Source organism: Amblyomma mixtum, chromosome 3 (assembly GCF_055824585.1).
Source record: "Amblyomma mixtum isolate Tamu chromosome 3, ASM5582458v1, whole genome shotgun sequence".
Lineage (NCBI taxonomy): Eukaryota > Metazoa > Arthropoda > Arachnida > Ixodida > Ixodidae > Amblyomma > Amblyomma mixtum.
In genome coordinates this window covers 65,399,316-65,423,057 of record NC_143014.1, presented here as the reverse complement: position 1 = coordinate 65,423,057, position 23,742 = coordinate 65,399,316, and the positions used below count along the sequence as shown (strand labels likewise).

The following is a 23,742-nucleotide window of genomic DNA, read 5'->3' as shown; positions in this document are numbered from 1 at the left end:
TTTCCAGACCGTCTTTATGTAGAAGAAAAGTATTGAGGCAGACGGAATTATGACTGGAAGTTGGTTATAAAAAAAAACTTCAATTTTGGAAACGACTTTACGAATAAGGCTGCAGGCTAGCGTGCAAGCACGCGAAGCAATAACCAGAACGAGGCGTCTGCGTGAACGGACGTAAACGTCTTCATGGTTAACGCGGACTTAAAGCCGGTCCCGTTAAGTATTGTACCCCGTGCGCGGGTCGGTGCACGCAAACGGGCGACCTCATGCCGCCTCATGTCTTCCGTGAGCACTCGACGGGAATTCTCACAAGCTCTGCGTAATTGTAAACTTCGATCCTTCTCTTCTCGAATGTAAGGACTCTGCATATTATTTTCTTTTTCTCTTTTGCTTTGGAGACACAGATTCAGAACCCAGCTGTATACTTTTTCATGAAACCGTGTGTGTATATACTGTACGTATATACAGGGCGTTTCACCTATGAATTTCTGCAATCTTTAAAAATAGGCTTTTTGAGTTAGAAGGGCGCTTTTTCGGCATAGCATTGTCAGCCGTATAATGCATCAAAGTACAGCTAAGACGTGTTAATTAGCTGGCTGATTAATTAGTCGACTATTTAACTATTGCTGTTAGCCTCCTCAATTATTGAGAGGCGTGTAGCTCGGCGTAAGTAATATACATATGAGTTCTTAGCATTTATAAAACGCGGTTACCCTCGGCGCTGTGGCCCAACAAATTTTGGCTACACCGCGCCAAAATACATGGGCTTTCGAGAAGCTTGCTGGAAAAGGAATCTTATTAGTGCAAGTAACTCATCAATATCGATCAAATTTGTTGCGCCGCCACATCGCAGAGGGTAACCGCGTTTTCGAAATTTTCAAAGCTCACATGGATATTACTTCCTGTGGGCTTCACACCTCTCAATGATTAAGGAGTTCTAAAGTAATATTTGAAGTTAACTATTCAATATTAGTTAACCAGCATGCTAGGCAGCACATCTTAGCCGTATTCTTATGCATTACACCGCAGACAATGTTGTGCCGAAAAAAGCACTCTTCAAACTCAAAAAGGTTGTTTTTAAAAACGCCAGAAAGTGTTAAGGGAAACACCTTGCATATATAAAGAGAGAGAGAGCTTGGGAGGAGAGACGTATCCTTGGCCGCTGTTAACGTATACATTGGAAAGTTGAAGGCGCTTCTTAGAGAAACACAAGCGCGTTATTTATAAATACTTTGGCTATCTTGATCTCCTCTCCCTGAGCTGGTAAAAGAAAAATGTTTCCGATTTGCTAAAAACTGATAGAGTTGTCTCGTCATGAAACTTGTTATCTTTATTTTTTCTCCATACTTCGTCACAGTGCTGCCATTGTGCTGAAAGTCGGTTCTACATCGGTTTCTACACTCCGCACCCACCGTCGCAGAAGCGTAAAATTTATAAGTGAATTTTTGTGTCTGCTTATTTATTTATCGTTTGTAGTGTTGTTTCTTTCCTCCTCAAACTTTCCGAACTTTATGCATTACAAAAAATGTACATTTCTTGTCTAATACAGCTGCCTTATTCTGTGTATAATAATGGCAAGATAGCGTATCTACTCGTATAATGGACAAATTTATTTCTTTCGCAAAATATACGTGAAAACCTGCGAGTGCGTTCATTTCGCGTGGTGAAATATTTAGAAAAAATTTGAACCGGTAAAAACAGGACAAAAAGTAGGCTGGTAGAATGTATGCATATACAGTACTTTATCAGCTACGGCTAACGTTCTAAATAAAACAAAACGCACTCTTCAAAACGGTTTTCATGCTAGAGAGCACAGTCATCAACCTTTATCTCAAATTCACATGTCTAACTCGGATAGCGAACCATAATGCAATCCAAAGAGAGCACCACTATTCACTCTAGCACAATTCAGTGTTCAGCGCGAAGCCTAACAGCAACAAGTTCACTACGACCCTTAATATGATACAACGAAGAGAGAAGCCCTTAGTGACCTGGCGTGATTTTTATCGGTTTCCGGATTCCTCGCTGAACATTCTTATTAGCTGTTCGTCCTAAGGTGCGGTATTGTAGCATTAACATTCAGCAGATGGTGCTTAGTATTGCAGTTGTTTAGGCGTTCAGAAAAGTGTGCATGCTAGCATTCACTATCATGATCAAAGGGGAATGTTAAAAGGAAGGAGGCGTTGATTACACGAGCGGAAAAAAACTGTGCCTTTTTTAGAACAAAAGTAGCGGGTGCGTTCATTATGCGAGCGCGTTCTTTACGCGAGTAAATACGGCAGTTTTTTGTCCTAAAGAAAAAAGAGAGGTCAACAGTTAATTGAATGCTTTCCTAAGCTTTTCTGGCCATTCTACTCGTGTCTGAGCCAGCTGGCAACCTGTTCCTTCGGGTTCCTTCCGCCTTAGAGCTTCTCTGAACTTTCCATACATTCAGCGCTGCCTCTCTCTTCATGTAAATTACAGCCGACCGAATTTTGGAGAATTTTATGAGGTTCAGAGGTTGAAACGTACGAAGCTTGCAAGTAAATCATGCCAGACTTTTTTTTCTTTTTTTGCTCGAGCATTGGAAACAGCGACATAATCGCCGATAACGCTGTTCCGGCTTCTCTGCACAGCACACCGCCGGTGATGACGTCAACACCAGGAGCTTCGCTGTTTCCGTCCGCACACTGATGTGTCTTGCTAAAAGACGCCAAGCAACACAGCGTGGGCCCCAACATTAGCTTGCGTTCGCTTTCTTCGTATTCAGACTTAGCGCTTTTCTGCAAGCCTTTCCGCTGTTGTAATTCAACATTTAGCAAAACGAAGGCGATCGCACTTCGCAACACGTAGCATGGCTCGTTTAACATCGTCGCACAGCTTTGGAGTAAAAGCTGAAAATTGGTTTTTCAGGAAGGAAAATGGCGCATTATCTGTCTCACATATCTCGGTGGACACTTCAACCACGCCGTAAGGGAAGGGAGGAAGGAGGGAGTGAACGAAGAAAGAGAGAAAGAGGTGCTGTAGTAGAAGGCTCCGGCAAAATTTTGACCGCCTGGGGATCTTTAATGTGCACTGACATCGCACAGCACACTGGCGCCTTTTGCGTTTTGTCTCCATCGAAACACGGCCGCCGCGGTCGGGTTCGAAATCGGGGAATGAGGCTGAGTAGCCGAGCGCTTTAAACACTGAGCTACCGCTACAGATAGCCTTGGAGTACGTTTCTTTGTTACAATAGAGGTTTAAGGTTATTTGTGACCAAGTTTAGAGTTTTATTCGAGTTCAGGGGGCCGTAAACTGCAAATACTAAATCTTTTATTATTTTTTTTTTTTTGGGGGGGGGGGTGGAGTCGTTTAGCTTCGGTTTCCTTTGGGCTGTCGATGTGGTTACCTTTGTAGTGCAAAGTGTACATTTTTAACGACAGACACGCAACGCGGGTCTTCGCTCTTGTCGTCGACATCATCACTACCTGCCGTTCGCAACTGCCGTCCTCCGACTTGGAACTAAGCTGTGTGGATAAGCCTTACCGGCTTCATACATTCGAACCCTTAAGCTCGTCGGATTCTAAAAACACTGCAAGTAACCCTCTGCGTCTCTTTTTTCTTTTACAACAAACAGTTAAGACTAACGTTTAAGAGTATGTACTAGAAAAAAAAAGTTCTTCAGAAACTATGTTATTTCAATGTTCCACAGTCCAGCACCTCAAATTTTCGATGAAGCCGAACTCAGTGACCAAGGGAAATGAATATTCACTTCGCAGCGTGCGTTCACACTGTTTTGACAACGCAGGCCCCTTCCTGGCGTGCAAGCGCGCATAACGCTTTTCAAAAAGCCTTTTGCGTTTTGAGCGCAAATTCATCCTTCTATCCATCACTTCTTAGCGTCCGCTTCCCTCCAAGCAGCCTTCCGTACTGCATCCGTAGGGGGTGGCTAACATCCCCGCCTTTGTATCTCCCCATTATCTCTCACTGTATTCGTTCCCAGTGGATTCCATGAAGGCTTCACGCACGCAACGTTTGAGTGAAAACTTCACGACAACAGTATCGCATGTGCACTTTAAAGTAGCGCCCTATAAACAGGTTCCTGCGCCGTGCACTGTTGCACCATTACGGCCTGTAAGTGCTAAGCCCATTTCAGTTCTTTTTTTTAACATACAAGTGAAAAGTTGTGGCTTGTAACAAGGATTATGTGGTCGGCCTTACTACCCATGTAGAGGCTTCTTGAGGTTGCAGTGTCGGTTTATCGGGTTTTCTGGTTCATTGAGTTGTGGCCGTCACACTGTGGCTTTTGGCTGTGTTTTTAGTTGTATGACTGGAAATGCCGCGAGCACGCTACGAGCATGTTGGACCTCAACATTCCACACTATTTAAAAATTTTTGCTAATAATTTAGAAGCACCAACAGCGGCTGCCACACTGCCACGTTACAAGTTTTAACTGCAGAGTGACGCTCACTGTTGACTTTCCGTGTACATTGTGCCTGCTTCACTGTGGCGCCTAATGAGGGCACTTGTGAAACACAACCTATAGCTGCGTTACCGTACGTACTCAGTAATTTTCTGCCGCGTTTTAATGCAACGTCCAACGCGAATAACTTCTTTCTTCAAGAATGCATTGCACCTCCGCTTGTCTTTTTGAACGTTAGATAAGAAACTGCATATCTCAGCCTCCAAATTTTAAGCAACCTTAGAAGGACGCATTTTTATGCTGCTCCTTTACTGTTCGCTGCTGATTTCTTTTTTTTTTCGCTCACTTGTCTTTCTCCATCATTACGGTGCTTGCAAGGAGCGATCGAAAGGTAGCGACATCGGATCCGGCGAACGAGAAAATAAAATCGAGAATTTCCGGAGTAGCTTCTCACGTCGTCTTAGCCATTCGAATTCCCATGTCCCCCAATTACCTGCAAAAGAGAGAAATCTACCGTGAGTTCAAAGAGCACTGTCCCTTCTGCCGTCTCGATTCGCTCGAGACTTGGCGGGCGAGCGTAATAACAGCGAACGAAATCAACAGCTCTTCCTCAAGCGCCAAGTCATTAAACTTCTTTGAGGACTTCGATTCGGCTCCAGGAAAAGAGAGACAGCGCTGCTAGGAGGAAGAAAGAAGGAAGAAAAAAGAAACTTCGAGAAAAGAAAAGCTTAATAAACACTCAAGCCGATAAAAACAGCTGCTACTACGAAAAAATTCTGCGAAAAATTTTGAGTAGGCGAACGGAGGCTTCGCAGCGAGCACTTGGGAAAGTATACTCTTAGAAATAAAGCTCCACTTCAACGCCAGACGCGGGATTTATTTAGGCTCTCCGCAGACAAGCAACATACATGTGTTCATTTGCGCCTGGAATGGTTCTGATGAAACTTTATTTGCAGCTTGAAAGCTCTCGGTAATGCCGCAGACACTTTTCAATAGAAAGATGCAGGTGAATCCAGACGTAATCGCGAGTCCTTGTAGTGCGATGCATTATGGGTAGTAAATGAAACGCAGCCAAGGCACTGGCAAAGCAGAGCCGGCAGTGGCGGCTTCGGGTATATTATACCTGTCATTAGTACAGCATAACTTATATAAACACAATAATCCTTGTTTATCACGCAGCTAAATAAATAATGACGCCACTACATTATAGTTGCGACAAACCGGGTTTCTATTCTCAGGCGCTTTCTAAACTCTTATTCTATTTTCGTGCACCTGCAGGAGCGTCGTCGTCGTTCTATAGCAAATATTATAAACACCACGGGGACAATGACCTTTCACAAGCGCAACAGGTTGCGGGAGAACAAAACAACTTAACTCAAGTGGGCTGTAAATTCCCCTAGCCTTCAGGCAAGGCATCCAGTGGTCTTTTGCTGCAACGCATAAGATATGTGAACCAAGTGGCTGAACCTGGAGGTAAAGGAGCACTCAGAGTGTTGTTAAGTTTTTATTAGTATTAATAGAGAAGATTTCTCGCAAAATTCCAACGCGGCTGTGAACAATAGGGTGCTTGAGTTCAAGCGCTGGTCCAATGCAACAGACGCTCGCAAAGGTTCCTTAGATCAGCCATTAAACCTAGCCTAAAGAGAGCGTGCCTCCTCTTAACCAAACGCCGCGTTTCACGAGCTTGCACATGCCAGGCGGAATGATTACGCCTCCTGAGAGCACCGTCCCTCGTCTTTCGGGCTAAATATACTGGAAAGCGAAAGGCATTAGCCGCAGTGCTCCATCCGCGATGGATACAACAGTGCGTCCAGTAATGGAGCTAATGTAACCCTGCCGGCCACGCGGAACGATTCGGCACCGCAGAAGGCGGCATACACGGCATCTTCGGGTATTACGTTTGTTAGTGCTTTTCTTCCTGCCCGTTTCGACAGCTTGAGAAAAAAAAAAGAAAAAAAAGGCATGAGATTCAGATGCATGGAAGCGAAGAAAAGAAGTCTGAGCTCACGTGATAGCTACGCTGCACGTTACAGTGGTTACAAAAGTATATGCGAAGCAGGAACAATTTTTTTTCGTACATTTTGTCACATCACTGCTGAATTTCGCTCATGAAGGTTGCTCCTTTTAACGTTATTAATTTATTTCGCTGCTCTCTCTCTTTTTTTTTTTTTAGACCAAATGGGGTGCGCCTCGGAACCTTCATGCCATGCCATATAAGCCATGGCGACTCGCCTAAACTTGTACGGTAGTGATCCCGTACGTCGGACACTTGCTTTTCGCCTTCGTACAGGCTTTATTATTGGTTGCACGAAGAATAAATAAAAAAGTGCACCATAATTTCTGCACTACATCTCTTAAAGAACTAGGACTTTTCTCTCTGCCCCGGGCAGACGAGGGCGCGCTAATAGTTATAGGGTAACGGATATCACTCTTGCAAGTGCCATAACACTCTTTTCAGAAACGCAGCATGATAAGTTTTACCCGGTGCACTGAGCACTGGATCATCGTTAATTTTTTAATGAACCAATCCCCGCCTCTTCTCCCCACCCACCCCTCCCCGCACTCTCCAGAAAGAAACAAGAACACGACAGTGCCTATTTTTGTTCTTATTGAAACATCTTATCATTAATTTTATCAACAAGTCGCTCAATATGCAATAGCTGTGCTCTAGAAAAACAGAAAGTGCCTAAGTAGGGACATTGAGGGCACCCCCATTCAATTTCTCAGCAGCGTAAAAATTTATTCTATGCCTCTTTCTGACTATGCTGATGTTTTTCTGGCAGTACAATACGCATATACTGCCAAGAAAATTAGATTTAAAGGAAATGGCAACGATTACGATAGTACCAAATTCAGCTGGGTGGAACGCCACTGGCAGGGTGCCATCTCATCCACTCGGAGACACACTCCCCCCCCCCCCCCCCTCCTCACTATTTAACGATCCTCCTCTCCCCACTTAACTCCGCCTCTGCTTTCCCCCTCATCTGCTTCGAGGCTTCAACGATGATCGCCACTCATCTAAAAAACTGTCCATAACAGCTGCGCTGTAAAAGTACCGGCAGCTAAGAAATTTCCACGTCCCGTTTGCAGTCGGGTTTCTGCCTTTCACACGACAGGGCCTTTTCATATTCGTGCCGAAGAACTTTGTAATGTTGGCCGTTTGTTCTCGACAGTGCTGGTTTTATAAACCGAAACCTCTGTCATCAGTGAACAATAACTGCCTTGTACCATAGTGCACAGTCAACGTTAGTTGTAGGGCTCCCTGTCTTAGTACAGCGCGGTCATGGCTTAGATGAGCCACTAAGGAATGATATTATAAGTGCTAGCGCAGTAAGCGGTTGTATGGGTTTGGCCCGGATACCATGATGTTTTTGCTGTCCATCTGCAGCCGCTCCCCGTCGCGCCACCTCTCTTCCACCTTTCTCGCCTTCTCACCAGCTCTCTGCTTTCCCCTGTGTGTGATCCCGGTGACGATACCGGTATTTATTTATTTTTTTACCCTTTCTGGCTTATAAAAGCTCCGTTTTCGGGACAACTACAGCATCTTTGTTATCAGAACGTGTTAATCTATCAATACAGGGCAACTTTAATTCATCTTCAATATCCCTTTAAACCAGCTGTTGGCCATGAGTTGCACCCAGTAGGTCCTTTACGTCGCATATGCGCGAAACTACAATCCGTGAAATTTCCGAGCAATATGAAAGCACGCTCTAATTCCAGCCACGGTAAATTTGCAGAGCACTTTTTTTTGTTTAATATTACACCTATTGCCTGTCAAGCCGGCTGACAAGGCGCATTAATTGCAAAATTCGTCCGAATTTTTTGCCCCAGAGATAAAGTAGGGAAATGCTGTCCGATCCGTCTTGAGAGGCTTACAGCAACGTGCTACTCAAAGCATCGCATACCTACGCACAGTGGCAGCAAGCGTTGCATGTCTTGCCCTCTTCGCCCGAAAGTGTCCACATCTCAATTACGGAAGGACAGCTTGCTTTCCTTCCTGCTTTCGTGCAAACTGCGCTCGTCTCGAATCGTCCCGCTTGTGCGGAGAGTATTTCCCATGGCGTGCTGCTTAACTACACAAAGCCCCCGCCGGTGGTGCCTCCGCGCCGTGCTTTAACGCGCGATCTTGACCGTAATGTCCGCAGTGACAAGTGGCCTCAATTAGCGAGCGCGCGAGATAACGGGACGGTCTACGGCTTTAAGAGACCATAAGGCCCATCGAGTTTTTCGAGCCGCGCCGCTTATCTTTGCCAACGTCGCCGCGGCGAAAGCTAATGGCGCGCACTGGCCATGCGTCTACATGCGGTCGCTGATCAAAACGCCCCTCCCCACCGCCTCCCGACTTGGAGGGGGAGGACCCTGATAAATGACGCCACTGAGCCCAGCAGAAGAAAAAGCGCCCCCGACGAGAAAAGAGAACGCGTCGCTCGCTTTCTTTGTATGCTTCCTCTTGGTGTGTATTTTTTGAATCGCGGAGACATACGTTTCGCGCTCCAGCCGATCACTTGAAGCTGTAGGCGCTAGGGTGGACGGCTGCGCGGTGAAAAAGTGGCGGCTTAAAAAAAAAAAAAGCGGCAGAGGTGCAAGCGATGCGGGTGTGTGCGGACTCGTCTGACTTTACAAAAAGCGCAGCTTTTCTTTCCCTCTCACTCACTACATGTCGTTGGCAACAATAGCAAGGCCTCCTCGTGTCAAGGTGGATACAAACTTGTCTCTATAGAGAGTTCACTCTTGCTGTTGCGTTGGAAATGGTTAGCCTCACGCTGGTTTGTTTATCTGCGCCAGCAACGCCCGACAGTACTGGGTCAGCAACCGAAAGAAAGGATATCGATACGAATATACTTTGCTCTAACGTTTAGCTTGAAGAACGCCGTTTCATAAGACGCATATAGACGGGTTACCCAAGCTGCAGCACTCGTCACGTATTGGCGCAACCTAAAACAACGCACGCGTGTGTGTGCGCGCTCTGGGGACGCAAGATGTCAGCAATGTTGGGACATTCTTGTGCGCGATGTCCTGCTCTGTCACCACAAGCAAACGCTGTTACGAAACTGCCTACCGAACATATGGCTCGCTCCCAAATGAAAAGATTTCTCACGCGCACCACCTCTCCGCGCCCTCGAAGAGCGGATGTGGCCTTTATAGTGTTATATTAGACAGCGCATTCATCTTACCGGCCCCTGTACGTTGCCCAACTTCGAAAACATTTTATGTAATGCACGTACCGTGAAATTCACAGTGCTAACCTTCCGGACACCACACCTTATTATATTACTCTGTCAATGTTGTAGAAACTATACAGCTGGCGTCAGCACATCAGGGGCCGAATTTTTAGAACTCATTCCACTTCAGGATGGTCCATGGCTGGTCGTTACTTCCACCGTGGTACCCCGCGGTTATCGTGACCGCCGCATTTGCTCACTCATGGGCGTGAACGGTTATTCTGTAAAACTACTTTTGAAAATTCGGCGCCTGATCTGCTGACGTCGGCTGTGCCTCTCATAATGCTGCCAAGCTTTGGAAAGACAGCGTATAGGCAACATTGCCGATTGTAGGGCTCCAGCAATACGGAAGGAAAGATTGCAACATAACAATTCGTATTTTAAAAACAAAGGCGCAGAGATAGCTCGGTCATGTGAAAATCTACCTCGTATGGAGCAGGTGGAGGGCTCGAACCCCAGTGCCTCCGGGATTCATCGGTTTTCCGCTCTCCCCTGCCTTTCACTGTGGCTTTCCCCTGGTCTGATGCTGTATGGGCTTCTCTAGGGGGAGTTATTTACAAAAAAAAAAGTAATCTTGACCTAACCTTGAGTCGACAAAAACGCCTTTTGACATGGCGATATTTGGCCAAAGTTGCCCTTGCGCCATTAAAAATCAAGTCATCGCCATCATCGTACAAAAGAAATGGATTATAAAGTGCATTCCGGATGCATATTTCACTGATGGTGTTCGTGCCACATGGTCTGGACTGAACTAATAGCACGCGTGGGCTACGGCGCTAATCACACGTAAGTATGCATGTACGAGCAGTTATTGAAACCAGAATGCCGTTTAACAATACTGTTGTGCCAGTTTAAAACTCTGGTGCTGCTTTCGATTCGGCAAATATGGTGCGTACATTTCGAATTCAGCGCATGTTTCTTTGATAGTTTTTAGCCAGAGAACGTGCTACAGTGTTGGAGTCTATCGCACAACAGTTAGTTTTACGAAGACTTTATTAGCACGTGACATCGGAGTCGTAAGGATCCAGCACTTTGACTGTTTTGTCTTCCACAGGGGGAGCACATCGAGCGCCTCAAGCTTGATCAAGATATTGAGAAACATATCGATCAAGATAGATATCGGGCACCGCACATTTAAAAAATTATAGACGATCAATACGACTGATGCGATAGGGTATGCGTTAGCATTCAAATTCCACAAGGACGCAGCAGCCGCTGCAAGTGACAGCTTCAAACCTTGCAAGCGGGTGACGTGGTCCAGTACGTCAGTCAGCGTGTGACACGCCACACCACCGCTCTACTCTCCCGATTCAATCCAGCAGTCACAGTGTGACATGCGGTACCCGCTCTTCACTCTCCGCCGTCCGCCAAACTATGCTTCCCACCCTCTCTTCGTCTTCCATCCCCCCCCCCCTCCCCTCTTCTCTGAAACTGGACGGAGGGACAGACGCTCAGAAAGATTTTTCCGGCATGGAGGCTCTAGTGATAACCCCTACTACACGCGAAACTCTATGTTCGCGTGTCGCAGCTGCGCAGCGCCAATCATTTCCCCAAAAATATCGCGGACACTTTGGCAACTAAAGTGTTGAGAGTCGACAGCTGAGGACACTATGCCGTGACGACTTCCGGTCGATGTGACGTCACACTGTTCCCGTGGCTATATTGATACTCGAATTGTACATCTTTTGGGAATCTTAAGTGTTAATTACGTTTAATTACACATTTCTACATCTAATTTGACACAAATCCGACGTTTTCCCGACCATTCTGTGACAATTTTCACTATGCCGTGACGACTTTCGTTGGATGTGACCTCACACCGTTCCCGTGGCTATATCGACGTTCACGCTATTTCGACACAATTTGGACATTTTTGCCTATAATTAATTAACTAATTAACCTAAAATCATCAAACTTGGCTTCTAGGTTCATTTTTTCCTCCTCTATCTGAAGCAACCATTGGTTTCTACCTTTTTTAGTTCCCGAGTTAAACGCATGTGACACGCTTTGTTAACGGACGACAATATGAGCCATTGAAGGCTCTCGCCTTAATATCCCCAGATGTCACAGTTATGTGCTGTCATTATACACGACTCATTTTATTCCCAGTCACACACGCTCCCTCAACAAGGGGAGGCCACAACAGTAGACCACCTAGGAAACTTCCGCAACTTCTGTAGTATTAAACGGCTAAGCAAAATGCTTGGCAGAAATTATCGTACCTAACACGTTTGGTCCATCACAAAATATTGCAAGATAGAAATAGCAGTCTCCGTGTGGTGTAAAAATATCACCGGTAAATGGCAGAATGTAGTCTTGGTATCATGCAAAGAGTGCGAGTTTCACATTCAATGGTTAAGAAGCTGTGTGAGTTGTGCAAGCGAAAATGGCTACCACGCTTTGCGCGTTAAATGGCGGTTCTTTTCGAGTGACTGCAAAGACAGGAACGTTTTGGGCAATAAACAAGGCAGCCCAGCAAGAAAATAAAGGCAGCACACGACAAGAGACGCCTTAAGCGGACATCGGCGGCGCGGGGTAGAAAAATCGAATGGGTTTTAGCAGAAGTCAACAAAATAATGCTGGCCGTGCTCATTCACAGTGCTTGGCTCTTCTAAGAACGAAGCCCCTTAAATTTAGTATCACTTCTAGGTTCCCCTAGGCAGTAAACATCTGCTAGGGTGGCGTCTGTGCACGTTATATGACCATTTGGCGGAGTGGCCCATTTGTGCTGGTGGCTTGGCGTAACTAATCAACTTGTAAGAAGCATGCGTCTAAAATTCTCAGTCCGCTTGTTTCGTGTGATTAACATGTAAAAGAAGTGATTTTTGCTTGAGCGCTACGACGTTTGCTGGCGAGTGGGAATGAGATAAATAAGCACGCGATAAATGTGAGAAAGATAGCTCCTGCCTCTCAAACGTGACAGCACAATAACGCCTCCGAAAGACTGCAAAGTCACACTTGTGGTGAGGGAGGTCATATACATGAAGAATTCTATCCATATCTATGGATTTCTTTTTGTGAATGAGCAGCAAGCCAGTCACTGCTTTCTAGACTATGCGCTTCACATTCCTGTTGTCACCAGGTTGTTTTCTATTAGCGTTTTCGAGATTCTTCGACGGGGTTGTCATGGTGCTTGCACAGTTCCCAGTAGAATGGTGTCCCAGAAATTTACAAAAAGAGGAAAGACAGCATGATAAATATGAAGTAGTTCGTGCTCTTCGAAATGCCATCACATAAAAGCGTAAGATAACCTAGACATTTCGTGACTGACCAGCTCATGAGTACTGGTTACTTGTAACGGGCAACTAGACGGGCGCTGATTTAATCATGAAGCATGTACACAAGATAAATTTCGTGCATTTTTTCCAGAAAATCTGCCAGCAGATTGGTTTTTAACGGTGCAAGCCATTTGAAAGCCTCTAAGGTAATTTAATGCCATGAGGGGAAAACACCCACTTTCAGCACATTATTAATAAAGCATCTTAACTGTTGATTTCCTTAAAAGAACTCTCCACCAAGCTAACACCGAAACTAAACTTCTCGCTTACACTACGCTTGTAAGGTCTCAACTGAAGTATACATCCATCATTTGATATCGCTATCAAACTTGTTTAACCGATTCCATTAAATCACAGCAAAACAAGGCAGTTAGATTCCACGCCCACAACTACTCATTTCTGTCTAGCGTCACAAGCATGACAGAACGTTTAAATTTATTACCCCTTCATACCAGACGGCGCTATGCGCGCCTCTCTGTAATGCATAAACTGTATTATGGTTCCTCTTCCTTTCGTGGACCTTTTCTGCGCCCGGCATACCATATATCATCACATGTGGATAATGCTTTCTAGATAAACTCTATCATTGCACGCACCAACGTTTAAATATTCGCTACTTCTTCTTGCTATTTCAGACTGGAACAGCTTGCTAGCTACGATCTCTGACCATTCCTCCGTCGTTAACGCCATTGAAACATTCCCATATTAACAACTGAGTATTCGTTGTGAAAAATATTGATTCTCAGTGTTATTACATGTAGACTGTTGACTGTTCTTTCTTGTGATGCCACATTCATGTAAGCTGGTCCCCCCCCCCCCCCCCCCCCCCCCCCATCTTGTGTAATGCTCTCCGAGGGCCTTCATGGTACGTAAATAAACAAATAAATTCGACATTTGCGGGTAGGCTTATGTGATGACCACACAAGTGGATCGACGAATTGCGTGACTCGCAAGTACGACGCAGCCACCATGTTTTGCCTCCGGATCCGTATATATCAAGACTGGCTATCGATTTCACTAGTAGGAACCCACCCACGAACAGCCTTCGTTCCCTAAACATGCGTTGCGTTGCGTCCCGTTGCGTATATCGTTAAGCCTAAGTTATCATCGTTAAAGATTTCGCGGCGAACGATGTGACAGGTCTCTGTGACGTTACTGTACATTGGCGAATTCTCACGGTGTGCGTGACCATTGCAAAGCATGGTGCACCTCCGAGCGTGAAATTTGCGCTTCATTGTTGACTTGTGCGGGAAGTCCATTCCACATCGGTTTTAGGTAAAGCCACCGCTCCGCGTCCGAACAGTCCGGGTGTTAGAAGTACAAGGGAGGACAGCTAAGTGAAAATGAATGAAACGCGAACGACATGAAAACGAATATGTCCTGCCTTAGAAATCAATTCCGCCGCTTACTTTGAGCTCACTAGCCTATACAACAAGGACCTGTCAAGCTGATCAGTGCTTTAAAGGGTCAGTCTACTGAATTTTATCGACCATATTTTCTTTGCGGCAACCGATAGCTCTTTACTCAAATTACCGTTTAGCCAGCTGTGGTGCCAAGAAGTGCGGTAGAACATTTTAAAATAGAATTTATTAATGTGGGAACACATCTGTATGAGATGGTAGTCTCATCTGGCAACCATCTGGATTTCCGCCGCGCGGCGACAAACATGGCGGCGCCCGTCGAAGCCGGACCTCTCGCTTCGGACTGAATTCTCGTTGTTGCTGCCTTTTTCAGTGCGTTCACTGGCCATAAATGGGGCGCCTGTCTTTCGCTTCGTCTCATCTCGCCTATAAGAAAACATATAAGAGATAAATTTGCTTTATTTTAATAATTAGAGTGACGATTCTGCCGTTCCTAGGCTTAAGTGGAGAGTCGGTTTGTTTACAGCAATGGTTCCCGTCCTGACGACCAGATGGCGCCACTATAGGCTGTTTATTTTTGCGTCTCTGCTAGCATACGCTGAACTAAAAGTGGGAATGTGCCTGCGTTTTGCGTACGTGTAACTATAAATATTCATGTGATTTACAGAAAAAGCGAGCGGTACGCCCTCTACAGTTTACTAGAACAAAACGTGCGTTTCTCTGACATTGGGGCATACAAATGGTACGTAGTATATTCACTTATGCTTCTACAAAAAAAGACTACCACTTTCTTGAACAAAATGAACGTTTGGGGTCGCCACCATGCTTTTTTACGCGACTTTTAACGCCGAAATAAAATATAAATTCCTGCCTAAACCGGGCGCAGACCCCTCGTTATTGATGTTATAGGGTGCCAACTACCAGAATATGCCATTATTTATACACTCATCTCGGTGAGTAGACTGACCCTTTAAGCACGGGTCCGTTAAGGAAATCCTCCTACGGACTGTTTATAACCCCAAAGAGTTTTGTAATGTGCTGACAGATATCACAATACCCCTTCGGTCCCTGTTTTGCAATGTAATGACATCGTCGCGCGAAGCAATCAAGCTCGCGATCTCATCTCAGGGACGGTAGCAAGATACTCGATAGTCACCGCTCCACTGCGCCTGATTACATGCGAGAGCGTAACCCGAGACGGAATCTGGCGAGGCGTATACGCTGTCCTCTCCTCCAAGATGCAATCAGGGTGTATGCACTTTCCGCGGCCGCACTGTTTCATAAACCGGCCTCAGTGCCGGTTTTAACGCAGACAAATACGGTTCAAGCAAGGGACCCGCTGCGCTGAATGTCGCAGAAAACTGTTCCAGAATCGGGTCCCAACTTGCATCTCGGAATCAGTATCAGAATTCTTTTACTAGTCATTCAGTTTATGAGTACAGATTGATATGCTGAAGGAGGTCCCATAGTGGACGACTGAAAGGGGACTTCCTCTACAGAATAACCTTGTGGTGACTAAAACGATGCGCAGCATTGTTTAGGAATGAAAGGTGAGTTTGGAACAGAATACACACAATCGGACACATTGAACATGAACTTTCAAAAATGGAGGAAGCTAATGGTTAACTAATGGCTCTTAGGTGTTGTTTTAGTGTATTTTTTTTTTAAATTAGGTAGTGTACGGGAATTTTTAATGTTCAGAGGTAAGGTGTTACATAATGCTACTGATGAAAACGGAACAGTCTGCTTACGATAGTTAGTACGAACTTTGGATAGGAGTAAATTGTTTTAAGAAGTGAACCGGGTAATGTTTGAATTGTTGAGGTTAGATGACAAGAACTGAACAGGTGGTAATTGGTTGTTCATGAGCTTGAAGAAGAAAATTAATACCCAAATGAAATTGAATGAGCTGTCAAACAGTTAGGATATTATTCATATAGGGTAGAGATATAGCATCAACAATGCGCGGACTGAACGTTATAATTCTTGCGGCTTTCTTCTGAGTTCCCTGTGTGGAAGCAAGGCGAGAGCGGTACGTATTTCGCCAACATGTTAAGCCGTATGTTATGTGGTTGTGGTTAAATTAATTATACAGCGCGATCAATGTGTCAATGCTAAAGTATAGGGCGTGCTTTGATAAGAATAAGTATGCCAGGTGTCATCTCCTTATTTACATAAGCAATATGGTCATGATACTTCGAATGATTATATAAATGAACACCAAGGAATGTAGAACTGTCAGATGGTATTATGCTTTGTCTTGCAATAGTATATACGGAATAGAGGATAACTTTCGCTGATGTGAGCTGAATAACATGAATTTTGTTTTAGAGGGGTTAATAGGAACCATATTGTTGTTACACTATCGATGGACATTTTGAAGATCACAGTTAAGTTCAGAAATGAGACATGAAATGCCAGTATGGGATCAAAAGATGGTAGTGTCGTCAGCATATAAAATGCACCTTGATGATTACAGATACTTGGGTAGAACATTAATATATATGAGAAATAAAAGTGGACCGAGGATAGATCCTTGAGGCACGCCTATATTAGTAATCTGTGGCTTAGAAAGGTGTTTAAGGTGAAAATAGTTGGGCTTCTATCATGTAAGTCGCTTTTTAGCAGAATAGCGGTTGGTCCACAGATGCCTATTTCCTCTAGTTTAGCAAAAATAATATTGGGATTAATTGTGACAAAGACTTTTGTTAGATGAACAAAAACGGACGCCGCGTAAAACCCTTCATCGATGCATTTCTTTAGTTAGTCAGTAAGTGTAATAAGGGAAAGCTCTGAAGAGAAACCTTCACGAAAACTAAATTGATGGGCGAGAGGATGCTAAACTTGTTGAGGTCGTTAGTTAAACGTTTTTCAATTAATTTTTCAGTAATTTTGCTGAAGAAAGGTAATAAGCAAACGGGTCGGTAGTTGCGTGGCCGTAATCTGTCACCCTTTTTGTAGATGGGAATTATCTTGCCTTTCTTAAGGTCGTCTGGAAATGTGCCAGCCTTAAAAATTAAAAGGTGACAGCGTACCCTGCTGCCACATTTTTTTCACTGCTGTCATTTCTTTCTCGTCGCCTTTTATTCAAGTATGCGCGGAGGAAAAGGGCTTTCGGGCTACTCGACTTGAGTGAGACGTACTCATACGAGGAGCACTCATACGCAGACGGCCCCCGCTTTTTTTTTTACTGCTTACAATGTGGAAACGTTAAAAGAGCGCGCCCCGCTGACATGCTTTGGTCGCTGCTGGAAACATGCGAAACAAAGTGAACTTAATTAGAATGAGTCGAATTGAAATCGCTATAAAACATACCTATGTACCGAGCCCTTTACCAACAGCCAAAGCATGAAAGGATGCCACGCATTTTTAGCCCCAAAGAAGTGTAGCATTACGAAAATGACTTTTCACAAACTACTGCCAAATTATTCTACTTGCGTTGGCTTGAGCAATTTCTATGCTCCCGGTAAGAACAGACCATAAACACAGTAAAGCACTTCTTGTGGCAAAGTTTACATAGAAAGCCAAAAATTAGCATCTCTGATGCACAGTGTACTCTTTGTTATTGTTCTTCCAAGAAAATGAGAACAATTTCAGTAACAATAACTTCGCTGTAAATTTATTAACAATATCTTAAACGCCCCTTTCCAGGAACCACCTATAATAAAAGCTCCCATTTTTTGAAGTAGTTAAGTCGCGCTTCGTGGGGTGGGGGCTGAGACATCTGTTTCGAGTCTTGACTTGTTTCCCTTCATCACCGTTTCCAGTTCCAAACGCAAATGCAAGTAATTTCATTTTCAGCTGTCCAGCAAATATAATAGCCCCAAGCCTGCTGCTTTACAGCAACGTTATTATTCCCATACTTCCCTTTGAGAAATTGAGCTATTTTCACGCCCTTCACGTTGGCCATCTTTCTTGCATCGACGGATATTCCCATGCTTCATTTCACAGTCCCGTCTTGAGTGTCGAAATCTTCGGCTAACTGACCTCTTGGGAAACACATTAAGAGAAGGGCTGGTGTGGAGGATATCCAGGCCTTTTTTTCGTGCGAAATTTTCGTAGTTCTATAGCCAGAGCCAGTTCTGCTAATATGTAAAGAAAAATAATTAAAAAACCAGCAAATGCCCAAGCGACACTCTAACCAGCTATAACTCAGTACTGTCTCTACGTTCACCTTTTCTACTCACTGTTCGTTTCTTAAAGGGTATGCTTACGATATCATAAAGGTTTTTGTCTTCCATTTGCTTAAACAAGTTCGAGACAAAATGTCGTTAGCATTTGGGGGGTATCGTATTAAATGTTTCGTAACTCGCTCAGGTTCTTTCGCCATTCTCCAGAAATCATTCACGCTGGAGAGCGCCGTATTATTCACAAGGTTAGTATTAGTTCGTCACCTGCTCGCGCAGTGTATGAAAGGTACCTTTTTTCTTTCTCTGCTACGTCGAACTACTCTTGGTGCTTCAGTACGAAGTGTTCAACACCGCGCGGTTGCGATCATCAAAAGCTGCTTTCGCGGCGATTTTCGCCTGCCATTTTAACTCGCATAACTGCCGTAAATTCTGAACAAGCCCGAATCTTTCATCTTCGTTATGAGACAGCGTATCGGGTAACCTTAATCATTGAAGGTCTCAAACTACCACAAATCATTTGCTGCTGTCTATGACCATGCTGTGTACCTTTGACACTTGAGACAACTCGTATTTGTTTTATATTTATACATTATTCATTCCGCTTGCGCCGCTGTCGGGACCGGAATCAATGTAGGAGTAGCCAAACATTACTTGTGCATGAAGCAGCGTTCCGTTTTTCTCGCCAATAAAAGATTGGTGGTAGAGTTGCTAAAGCTGAGGAAAATAAGCGACGTCAGCGCAGTCGCGTTACTATTTTTTGTTTACCTTCTTTTTGTACTGAAGAACACTAGTGCCCAAATACACCGATAGCTAAACGTCAGAGGCTCGTCCTTTTGCTACAGTAAAAGGGTTAACCATTTTGCAAAAACTGCGCTCTTTGCAGGGAGTTAATTAGCGAGAACACACCTGAAAACTGTGAATGGTTGAACCTAACTTGCGCGACAGAGCGACAATATTGTCCCAGTAACAATTACAGCACACGCTGCACGACTGAGATACCAAAGCTGGGAGCCAATTACTCACATTCCAACCCACTTAGCGGCCTATCCGCCGCGCCCGTCGTTGTCTGTGATTAGTACTCCTTTGTTTAGCGGCCCTGCATGTGTTGTGGTCCGTTCACTCATATTTAATCTGGCACGCCAGTCTACCAATGCGTACGTTCGAGCCTTTACCTAGGAGAAGAAATAAAAGAAATCTGAAGCTGAAAGCCTCCCTCATGCTCTAAGCACGCGTACTACCACATCGTGATCAACTTATCTGGGTATGTGTGCAGGAGTAGACTAGCGTTTTCTTCTGGTATGGCGAGCTGTTGGCAAACGTCGGATTGACGAAGTTTGCTTTCACGCTTGTTGAGCCGGTTTCAATGATGACTTAAATGCGCATTGTCAAGCTAAATGACCAGCGCAACTGGCCGAACTTTATGCTATCGGCAAATAACTCTCCTTAATTTTAGGAGCTGCTGTCAAGGAAGCAAAGGAATGCTCCTGACAACAATAGTGTACGCACACTCGAGAGTGTTTAACACAGTAAGTGGAAACCAAGTTAAGTTATCTTTTCGCACAGCCATTGCGTTATCCCGGAAAAGCGTGATGGGTTCAATGTAGCCACGTGAACCTGGAAAGGAGGCACCAAACCTTCGAAGGTTACTCCCCAGTGTTCTTTTTCTTTTGTTTTCCGACTTAAACGGAAGTCTGATTTCTTTTTCAAGGTTCGTGGAACGACCGTACGCCACTCAGTGCAAACCATTCCTGAAAAAGAAAAAAAAAAACACTGTCACAGCTCCAAAACTTGGTTTGAAACTGTGACCGTGAAGGAAACAGTCCAGAAGTTTTCCGAAGAAAGGAGCGCGCCAGCTGTCGCAGCTGCAGAAGAGGACATTCAATCAGGCTATGCTTACCTTCGTAGCGACGGCCGGCGCCTCCCAGATTGGCGAGCAGTAGCAAACAAGTCCATTGTGCAAGAGTCACCGAAGCGCGCGGTGCCATTCCACCAAAAACTGGTACGGTCCACCGCGCAGTGTTCACAGTTCCAGAATGTTCACGCGCCAAAGCCGAGCCTGAAGCAAAGTAGCCGCATCGTCACTACGAGGCGGGCTGTCGACCCGCAGTTCGGCAGCACACGGTGCGTTACATATATTAACTTTAGGGGTGACGCGAACAACAAGAAAATATTTACGCGCCTGTCTCAAAACCTGAGAAACTCACTCGTCGAGCAAACAGCCCTCTAGGTACCTGTTTTTCGAGACAGGCAGCGCGGCAGAAGGCTTCCTTTGTGCGGGAGTTCGAGCAGAGCGACTCCGTCGGGCGGGCGAACCGGCGCACTTTTCAAACTTCCCACGCAATCAGGGCCTGGGGAGCGGGCTCGCTGCACCGGGAGAGAATCGGCTCCGCTCAGCTGCTCCCGAGAGGAGACGGCCCGTTTCTGAAAGAGCAGCGGCCGAGTTGGGCTTCGCCGCCCGGCGCTTAAGCGCGCCGCTAGTGGCGCGCTGCGGCCGCCATGGAAACTGCTTTCCCATTCAAAGCGGATCCCAGCAGGCGACCCTCCTTTCACGGGCCTCCGGCGCCGTTAACCTCCATCACTTCTTCGGGCTACCTTGCTGTCACCTCGCAGCGCGTATACGATGCGTTTCGCGCGCGGTCGTGACGTCGGTTTCGGCACCGGCGTCTTTATTTTGAAGGCAAGCTCTCGGGTGGGCCGAGCTAGGGCGGCGCTCCTTGTAAAACGGGCATTGCTCACTCGCTGTCGGCCGCTTGCTCCGCGCTTTGCCTCTCTTCTTTCCTGGCGCACATCTCTCTCTCTCACACAATTCTCGGATTTGTCAGCGACGTTGCTGTATCGGCTGTGGCTCAGCCGTTAGGGGCTCCATGGTACTTGGCACGAGAACTGGTTACTCGTGGTGTTCACAGCAGTATGCACCAACCCTTCCTTTTTTAAGAGGCTTTTGAGCGGAAAAAAGTGCGACCCAAGGAATCGGCGCACAACGTTTGACTCCTGACGCGCCGGCATTAAAATAACCCAAACTGAAAAATCCCACGCATTCTCTGACGGACAACTTTGAATAATGAAAAATACAGTTCAGGCTATGGCGGTTGAAACGTTACCACTAAAATTAGATATAGCCATCTCATTACTTATGGTCTGCCAGCAGTTTCGAAAATTCTTCTGGGAAAGAAAAAAAAAAGTCTGAGGCTTAACTTGGTTAAGCCTGGAGAATGCGAAGCATCATCGTGTCGCGTAATTTGGAGGCGCACAACCACAGCGACGGCGCGAGGTGGGCCCCAGTTTCTCCACTGTCGTGACGTCATCGTGTCACGTGGTGTGACGTCATGTATCACGTGATTTGGAGGCGCACAACCACAGCGACGGCGCGAGGTGGGCCCCCGTTTCTCCACTGTCGTGACGTCATCGTGTCACGTGGTGTGACGTCATGTATCACGTGATTTGGAGGCGCACAACCACAGCGACGGCGCGAGGTGGGCCCCCGTTTCTCTACTGTCGTGACGTCATCGTGTCACGTGGTGTGACGTCATGTATCACGTGATTTGGAGGCGCATAACCACGGTGAAGGGCTGAAGTGGTAGCTAAAGTAGTATGCTTCGCATAAAATGTCTGCTCCCTGAGTGAAACTTAGGATGCTGGACAGCGCTATCTGTGAGAACTTCTGTGATGGCCCAGCCTTCTAATTGCGGCCATCAATCATTCTGAGATAGTTCATATATCCTGGCAGCCACACTCACTTAACTGGTCAGGTTATCGCGGCGTTCGGCCACTTTTATTCTTTAATCGTAATAATTTATGGACCTGCCCACACAAACGCATGGGTGTAGCAAAAAGTCTGTTTTGGACCCAAAGGTAAAAAATGTATACCCTCCGTCAGAAGCAAACGGCCCATGGGGTTTGCTTGTGAAGTCTGCTGTATGCCTCATTATGCATCCTCGGCGACAGTAATTTCTCGAAAGCGGAATGGCTTGGCATCCTCAATCCTCCCATGGTTTGGACTGCTTGAAGAAGCAAACCTCTTGGGCTGTGTACTTTTGACGGGGGCTGCACGTCTTCCGGCCCAACCCAATTATTTCTGAGGGTTAATGAAATAAACCTGTTTAGATAGTTCGGGAAAGCACTCAATAGAGGGCCGCTCATGCATTCATAAAAATGGCGCAGACTTGAACACTTCCCAGATGGGATTCACGATCCCTTGCACACTGCGAGCAGTGTGGCGCTTACTTGTGTTTGACCATGTGAAGGAAATTGGTCTTCATTTTTTTTTATACCAAAGTTTAAGTTTCCTGCAAATTGATGTATCCTTAATCTTTGGTGCGGTGACAGTTTCGTCAGCAAAAACCCTACCCACCCATATGTTTTGGTTCATTCTCTAAATTAAGAATTTCGTTTTCTAGTGTTTGGTGATAGATAGCAATAACTGCGTGAAGAAATTTGAGCTTCCTGGGTAGTGTGTATATGGGTATATGGGACTGAAAGGGTAAAAGACGCGTTCGGTCCGCTTCTCGCCATCGCGTGTTATGGCGTGCGGCCGCACGATGCTGCCTTGACGGAGCAGTCGAGCTCGTCTGTTTGTGCGTTGAAGACGCGTCGAATCCCAGGTTCCGAAGGCGATTGCTGGCTCTCGAATCATCCAGATCCATCAAGCGGCTGTAGCACTGCTACTTCGGAACACATGGATATTGTTCATGTGTATCACTGCTGGTTAAAAGCACGAGCAATAGCCTCGTGCAGACGTCCGATTATGGCATACGTTGTCAGCCGATCCAACTGGAGGGCGGTTGTCGCTTCCTGGGCATTCTCAGTATCCATGCTACGGCTTCGGATTCGGGCACCTTTTATTCTGGTGGTCGCCACTGATTCCTTTTTCGCTATTTGATGCCGCTACCGCTATGATAAGTGGAGGTAGGCGCAAAGCGTGCGGCCCCAAGAGTGAAGGCCTATTTTGCCCTTTCACGCTCGTTTGCACCACTGCCGCTATGATGTGTTTGGGTTTTGGGCTCACAAAAACACAACAAGCGAAGCTGTATACAGGGGAATGCGGGTTGGTCATCCTTTGAGGCGCAAGAAGAACATGTCAATATATCGTTTGAGGTGAGACTAAGAAAAATGGGTCAGGATAGGTTGACAGCCTAAGTTTTCAAGGTCTTGTGCAGTGAAAACGAGGACACATGATGCAGGGAAAGGACTAGAGAGCTTACGCCAGGATGCACAGGCAACAACAGGGAAAATGCAGTTATCATTGACATCAAAAAGGAAGTACGCGAAATCGAGACTGCTGTCTGAAGGCAAACTATGAGGGCAAAAGAATCACTGCGTGAATACGCATTCGACAGAGGAGTGAAATGAGAAATGAAAGCTGTTGGATA

General features: G+C 45.7%; 1 protein-coding gene across 2 annotated transcripts in view; it reads right to left on the bottom strand.

The window, feature by feature from the left end:
* LOC149350471 (neural cell adhesion molecule 2-like) overlaps nucleotides 1–20,399 on the bottom strand; it is a 425,822-nt gene extending 405,423 nt beyond the window's left edge. For both annotated transcript variants that reach the window (XM_089576882.1, XM_089576883.1), the window contains exon 1: nucleotides 20,271–20,399. In XM_089576882.1, coding sequence (XP_089433008.1) covers nucleotides 20,271–20,358 — 88 coding nt within the window. In that variant the 5' untranslated portion in view covers nucleotides 20,359–20,399. The remainder of the gene's footprint in view (nucleotides 1–20,270) is intronic.
* Between the last annotated feature and the right edge of the window lie 3,343 nt (nucleotides 20,400–23,742).